General features: G+C 42.9%; 1 protein-coding gene across 1 annotated transcript; it reads right to left on the reverse strand.

The window, feature by feature from the left end:
* Window positions 1–409: 409 nt before the first annotated feature.
* opn7d (opsin 7, group member d) lies at window positions 410–7,380 on the reverse strand. Its single transcript, XM_028410432.1, has 6 exons — window positions 7,298–7,380; window positions 2,513–2,603; window positions 2,263–2,425; window positions 1,427–1,554; window positions 1,009–1,343; window positions 410–892 (listed from the first exon to the last, which is right to left on the reverse strand). Exons 2-6 carry the CDS (start codon window positions 2,601–2,603, stop codon window positions 410–412), a joined length of 1,200 nt encoding a protein of 399 aa, XP_028266233.1. The 5' UTR covers window positions 7,298–7,380.
* Window positions 7,381–7,765: the final 385 nt, after the last annotated feature.

The raw sequence follows: 7,765 nt of genomic DNA on the forward strand, positions 1-7,765 counted from the left end.
CAATTTATTGGATTCCTTCTTATTCTTATGATTAGTTTCCTTTGCATTCATCCAGTATTAAACATGGTTTATCCCCTGCACACTGCAAAGAGATGAACGTTTTCTAATTAACCTTGAGCTCCTCCTCATCCTCTTCTTATTTTTCTTTTTAGAGTCCATTACAGTTTCTGTACATTTGAAGAAGTAGAAGTGTAATTTCCTGGAGCAGATCCTGTCACAGTGCAGATTTTTTGAATCTCGGGCATTTATGAAGTTGTTCAGGAAGAATGTGGTGTGGCCTGTGGTGTTGTCTTCTATGAACACACTCATTGTAACTTGTCCAGACCCATTTTTGTCGTCCATGCCTGTAATCTCTGTCTTTTTGAGCATGTGTCCCGACTTGTTTGCTTCATGAAAGGAGTTTGTCCCCCTAGAGGAAATCAGCCTGTGGTCTGGCTGAGAGCTGGCCGACTGTCACCTCTGTGTAGGTGGATCCAGTCAGGATGCAGGCAGTTCTTTGGGGTGTGGTTACATGACACAGCACTGTGTTCTCAGTGCAGTGCAGACACGCCCCGTAGGTCTCCTGCTGTCCGTTTGAGAAGCGCGTGGAGATACTCGTGTCCTTGTTACGCTGTGAGGTGGAGCCAAAATGGTCCTTCGGCCCAGGCTGTGGGCTTCCCCTGTAGATCATCTGTCGCAACATGGACGTGTCTCTGTATAAGCACTCACGAAAGTTAGGCTTACACAGCAGGTACACCACTGGGTTGTAGATAGTGGAAGACTTGGCAAACATGGCAGCCAGTGCAAATAAAATAGGAGGAACCTGTGTGGCATCTCGGAAAGCGGCCCACATCGCCACAACAGCGTATGGTGTCCAGGCACCCAGGAAGCCGATACACACTGCTACAGACAGCTGTAAGGGAGAAAACAAACGTATGAGAAAGTATTACAGTAATAAATCAGCTAACCAGCAAAATGTTTTTTATAACTGGAATAATGTGTTGAAGTAACAAATTTACATCCTCTGACCTTGACAATCAGAGCATGTGCATTGGTGGTTTTGGTCTGTGGTGACACATGCTGCTGAACGGCCTGACGTGACCACCGCACCGTCAGCAGAATGAACGTGTAGGAGAGGAAAATGATGGTGCAGGGCAGTGCATAGCAAAAGACGAAGAGGCAGACAATGTAAGACAGAGCCAGAAGCTCGTGGTTGGGTGCTTGCCAGTCGATGCAGCAGGCTGTGCCGTAAGGTTCAGGGCTGTAGTGTCCCCACTGTGCCAAGGGCCCCACGGCAAACACGGAGGCGTAACACCACACTCCAGCCACCAGGAGGCATGCGTGTGATGAGGAGAACTTGTTACCTAATCGGAGAGGGGAAAAGAGGTTTCGCTTTTAATGTTTTATTTTAAGACAAAAGGTGCTTCTCAATGCATTATCTCCTCACCATGGTTGGGGATGCAGACTTTAAGGCAACACACTAAGGAGAGGGCTGTCAGGTTTGTCAGGCTGCAGAGACCAAACAGTACTCCACACATAGCATAGAGCTGGCAGGCGATTTCTCCAAACAGCCACCTGATACACAGACAAAGGAAAGAGACAAGAAGAATGTCATTTCTATTAACAGCTAAAAGTTTCTGTTGCTGATTTTTAACTTTCTACTGTTCATATCGTGGGTTCTCCGAAGAAATAGAAGCTGTGAAGATTGGATTTTCACAGTGGGATGATGGGGGTCCGGCTCAACTGGTATATTTCTTAAAGGACGTTATAAATGAGGATACCCTATATTTGATTGTTTTGGATTAGTCAGGGTGTAAAGGCGAAGAAATACTGAAGTGGTTTAAGACTCACATTATTGTTGTAATGTAATATTGTTTAATGGCTCTACTACATTAGCCTCTTGTTTTTTATGGTGTACAAGAGAGAGGAGGTGGCTGTGCTACAGTCACACCAGTCCTTTATCCAGGAAACGGTAATCCTTGTCAGGTGCCAGTCAGTCTCTGCTTTAGATTTCACTTGGTTGGGTTTAGGCAATAAAGCCTATGGGTTGGTTAATGTTATACAGTTTATGTTGTCTACGTAGCTACACGTAGGCACTGCAGTCAAGTAAAATTCTTTCTTTATAAATATAGAATACATGGACATTGCTTTAGCTTTAATCAGCAATTCTTTGCTCTAAACAGTGGCATGCATGATTCATTGATCAAATCACAGTCACTTAGAAATGAATGATGCTGAGGTGAGGATTAAGATAAAAAAAGTGTGTGTGAGTGAGCAAAATACCTGTGTGAAAAGGCTGAGGGTATTGCCAGTGGAAATAAAGAGAGCGTCATCCCAAGGTCACTGATAGAGAGATTGATGATGAAGAACTCTGCTGGCTTCAAGGTTGATCGCTTGTGATAGGCAACAAGTAGCAGGATGCAGTTGCCTATAAGGGACAGAATACCTGTGTGGCAGAAATGATGATGTAACTGAGCTATAAACCTCAGGAAAGGCTCAGCACAGCAGAGCTTGAAGTGTCGTGTGGACTCACAAAATACACTGTAGATGGACCCCATGAGGATGTCGTGCTCCTTGGAGATGGTGGAGACAAACACAGCTGACGTGTCTGAAGCATTTCCCATCTAAAAAGGTTGACACACAGATTAGTTAATTCTAAATAATGCATGTATTGATTTAGTAATTCCCTAAAAGTCAATACTCCATTCTTGGAAGTGTGAATTTAAACACTCAGAATGAAGTAAGTGTATTGTTCTTTCCATCCTTTCCACCTGCTCTCTATTTTTCTAAATCAAATAGACACTTCTCCAGTTTTGGTTCTAATGCGTTTAAAAAGCTACATATTGTCTGCAGCGCAAGCTATCTCCAGCCTACAGGATCAGATGTATAATAAATGAAAAAGCTTTTTTTTTATTATTAAAAAAAAAAGTGAAGAAATAATCCTCTGCAAAAGATGAGAACCACTCGTATTAACTATAAATACACAAAGCAGGATTGACAGATGGAAAGAATTATGAAGTGCTGTGCCTTTCAGGATTTACCCGAGAGATAGAGAACAAAAATGCGATTAAGACAAAATGTGCTTAAATTTGTTAGAAAAAACATCATGAAATTGTTTTTTTTTTGTCCTTGCCGCCTATACATAATGCAAACACAAGGCATCCAGACACATCAAGTTATATAATAAATACATAATGGCAAGGGAAAGGGTGTGTTCATTCTGCCATGACAGAGACCTGACAGGTGCTCGAGCATTTCGGAGAGCTAATAAATTAACACTAATACGTTGTTATGTCTTATCAGCCTCAGTTGAAGCATATCTGAGGCGCTCGTGTTCCTTGTTACTTCATAATAAAGGCAGTTCACAGCTATTCAGAGCATAACGTTGCTTAATAGAAGAATGAAAAGTAAAATGGAAATTAAGAGGTGAAGCACAGTGCACAGGAACAATTGTGGATAAATATTTGGAGGGCTATCTGAGATGATGCAGAGGCAACACTGACTCTCAAGGCAATCAGACGGGATAAAGAATGAGACTTCATTAATATGCAAGTCAGCTCACCAGTCAATGACGAAATGTCCAGTCACTCTAAGTGGAGGAGACTCGGCAGAGTTGTGACCAGCTCCAATCCAAGAAGCTCTATTGTTGTGTGTCGGCACAGTGATGCATTCAAATTTTCTATCAGCCTGAGACCCTAATAAACAGCATGCAGGCATGACTTCAATTAGAGGGGCAGTGTACTGCAGGCACAGGATGGCAAAACACAACACTTGTTTGTTGGTATGATAAACGTCCTGCATGCATTTCTGATCTCTGCAATAAGCTGTCACGCCTGGAAGATTTAGAGCTTGCATTAATCAGAACAACTTCAGCACAGATGAGGGTGCTTGAGTGAGCCTGACAGGTCAGCATTTCCCTTAAATGTATTCAGTGTTGTTTTATGTAACAAATGAACGTGCTTTTCGGTAACAGGAAGGCAGACACAGGGTGTATGTGACAATAATATCAAACATGTGAAATCTGACCAGAGGAACAACACCAACACAACCCTCAGCCATGTGAGTTTGTGAGCGAGGTGTTAGAAAGAGCCAGGGAAAATGTAACCGAACTCTGCCTTTGGTCTGCTGTGACAGATGAAGTGTTCTGAGACTGGCTGAGCTATGACACCACTGCCATGATGATATCTCTGAGGCTGCCTGCTTCAACATGGATTTTATTCAGGGATGAGGACTTTCAACTCTAGATGAGTTGTGTGAGATGTTAGAGTTATGCTGACCTGGCTTATATGCACATTTGATTTTTTTGAATATTATCCTTTCCTAATGCTGAGGAACAGATTTAAAGGCATCTGTTTGCAGGTTACTGCTTCTTTCGGCATAACAAGTAATCTATAAGTTTGTGACGAGCTTTCCTGCTGCCTGTCATCACAACCGTGAGAAATGTGATGCCACCGAAACTAGAACTGTCACTCACAGCCATTAAACATCTGAAGTCAGCTGCGACGAGCGGCCATTTAAAGGCTGACAGGCCGACAGGGAGGACAACAGCAAAAAAATAAATGTGCCTGAGCTCACACGAAGTGACAGAGTGCTGGCACGGGTCGCAGAGACTGGAAGCCAGTGTCCGTCTGTGATTATGTTTAAATCTGTGAATGTTCAGGCCCAGACTAAAACATGTAAATAAAACAGGGGCAAACCTTCCATGATGGACCCAACTAAAAGAAACTGTTATAGACTGTTATCATGAATGAGAAATGTATTAATTAATGCTATTTTTAACACTTCCACAATGGCTTCATTCTCAGAGTTGTGTGTCCTGTGACTCAGTGGAACCACAAATGTTCACCATTGGCCCCACATAGGCCCCAGAGGCATATTTCTAATGGAGCCCAACCTAGAATCATACTGTTTTTTGGGGCTGATGCTGATTTATTGGAGTGAAAACATTTCCCACACTGACATATGAACCAATATTTTATTATATATAGTACTGTAGCTGGCTCACTACTATTAGCACACATGATGAGCTCACTAATTGTGCTTGAGACACTGCTGAGAGTATCAAAAAACAGGGTCAGGTGGAGCACGCAAACTATGTAATGACTCCTTCTCTGTGTGCATCCTTCTAGGCCAATAACTCCCTGATAATGTGAACCGACATACTTATAGGTTAAGCTCTAATTTTGTTATGTCAGATACAAATATCATATCCTAACTCAGCAGTTTTGTCCCTCGTGTACCGTGTACATAAAATAATGTTGGCAACAGTATCAGTCATTTCCTAGGAAAAACAACATGCATTACTTCATCACAGTGATGTTACATTCGCACCCAACTCTCAGTGTTTATGCCTTCGACATTATGAATCATAAAATATTTGCTCTGCATGTTAAGTGTCCCGTTCTATCATGTACGCTTGGCTTGATCGACCTGCCCTTGTCCCTTGAGCATTTAATTTTTTTTTCCCTCTGTGCATTTTAAGGCAGTGTTTGAGTATGAACTCTCTTATGTGTTGTGATGGAGCAGTTTATTACTGGATTCTAAGGTCTCCATGCTTTTGCAACTATCCCAGTTTAGGGTTTGTTTACTGATCAATACAGTACAAATGACTATTTTCAATACTGATAAATGGGCCTGTTATTTATTCTAATTAATTGTTTACTCATGCAGTGTTGTGAAGAAAGCCTCCCAGAGGTAAAAGTGCCGTTGTATTTTTTTGGTTTTTGCAAAATCCTGTATTGGTTGACTAATCATTGCAGCTCCAGTCCACACCTGTTGTGTATCAGTACATTTTAAGGCCTCACTACACTGTGCAATATATATATATACAAGCCAACCTTCCTGGCAACATATATGACACACAACATGGCACATCCCTTGAGGGCCTGCTGAGACCTTTGTGAGGCTAAAGTCGACTGTAATCACCCTGGCTCTATGTAACTGCCTCCTCTTCTGAGTGTGACTGACAGTGACGAGTGACTGCCTTCGCTGTACAATATTTACACCATGTTTGCATGACTGAGTGGTTTGAGGCGACTCTGCAAACATTGGAGGGCATGCTTTGACATATCTTACGTAACAGTGATCACATGATGCAATGTGCACCTTAGCTTTGTGGTACAATAATCTCACCATGGACACAATGGTCAATGGTCATTGATTTTCTTTCCACGAACAATGCAGTCGGAGGCTACTAGAGCCACTTATGATTGGATTTTTGCTGCCTTGTATAGGATTCTTTTTAATGGCACAAATGGCGACACTCCTCAGCAGATTTGTTGACAATTAAACGTCTGTGAGTGTAGATTTATTTTTGTAGCTGGCGGGAGAGGAGCAAAGAAAAATAAGCAAGGAGAGGTGGTGGAGGACTTGGTCGTGGCACCGTGCTGGTCACAGAGAGGAGTGGTTGTAACGATAATTTGACTTGTCTTAAAGCAGAATTGCATTATCTTTTGTTCCTGGATGCTCAATAAAATCTGACTTCTTTGTGCTATAAAATAGATCGCCGCATTTATGGGAGGACAGCCAGAGTGGTGTTATCAATCTTCCATGTTCCTCTTCCCCTTCATGATGCAAAAATAGGCACAGTCTGCAAACAATTCTATGTCAAGTGTCATACCCGAAACAGCTGCTCATGCACTTTTCTCGCTTGGAGGTCATTCACTTTGTTAAATGATGTCGTACCCAACTTATAGACACCAGATTTACAGATTTAGATTTTTATACTGTGAGAAGAATCCTCACTGACACATGTACGTCTGTGCCGGCAGCAGCAGCAACAACAACAGCAGCAGACATGTCCAAAAACATAACATGCAGCACACCGCCTGAGATCAAGTCGAGAGTCAGCACTAAAAATGATCAGCACTGCGACAACTTTAACTTCATCTTAAAGATTAAAAAAAAGCAGTCGTTTGTTACACTGAGACATAATCAGAGGATCTGATCACTAATCCTGCCGGAGATCCCACAAGTTGGCTGTGAGGTCTGTGCCGTCATCTCATCAGCATTACAGCCAGGGCAATCCATTTTCACCACATTGATAGTACTTGAACCTAAGTGTGTGCCCTTCAGTATTTCTCTTTTTTTATCACAGCCAGATGTTCTCCTGTCAGAGAACTGCAAGTAAAATATAACTACCAGATCTTTGCTCAGAAAAGATACAGAATTAAGGTTTTTCAGTCAGTTATCCATTGTTAGTAACCAATTTGGGAACTCAAACACATGCGTCATCATCAATGATTCCCTCCTTTTTGTAATTGCCTATAATCTCTTTGTATGGCTTTGGAATCAGACACCCCACGGCTGTACTGCTTACCTTCCAGGGAGGAATGGCTTGTCCTCAGTTAAACTCATGGAGGCCAGGTGGACAGCAGGACACCACAGGAGAGGAGCTGGGCCAGCCACCGAGAGGGAGACAGAGAGGGGTGACAGACTTGGAGAGAGAGAGAGAGAGAGAGATGCAGAGAGCAAGGGGAGTACCGGTCCTGTGTTAGCCTCACACAGAGGAGTCCGGTTTAGGTATCTACCTCCCCTTCAACGACAGGCGCTTGCATACAGCCAGCCAGGTAGACAAAAACGCACACAATCCGTCACACAGCACTCGTCATCATTGTGGACATGCAGTGAGCCCCACTGATGTAGAATGAAAAGCCCACAGTGAGGCAGGCCAGAGAGAGAGAGAGAGGGAGAGAGAGAGAGGGTGGTGGGGGGATCAGCATAATACTGGCAAGATCTGAGTGTCACTGATGACTCAAAGTACCACTCCCCACCCCGTTTTCTCTAT

Source organism: Parambassis ranga, chromosome 7 (genome assembly GCF_900634625.1).
Source record: "Parambassis ranga chromosome 7, fParRan2.1, whole genome shotgun sequence".
NCBI lineage: Eukaryota > Metazoa > Chordata > Actinopteri > Ambassidae > Parambassis > Parambassis ranga.

Coding starts and splice junctions, on each gene's coding strand:
- opn7d (XM_028410432.1), bottom strand. CDS start 2,603: ATGGGAAATGCTTCAGACACGTCAGCTGTGTTTGTCTCCACCATCTCC. Junction 1,555..2,262: donor CCCTCAGCCTTTTCACACAG/GTATTTTGCTCA, acceptor TCTGTGTATCAG/GTGGCTGTTTGGAGAAATCG. Junction 893..1,008: donor CACATGCTCTGATTGTCAAG/GTCAGAGGATGT, acceptor TCTCCCTTACAG/CTGTCTGTAGCAGTGTGTAT.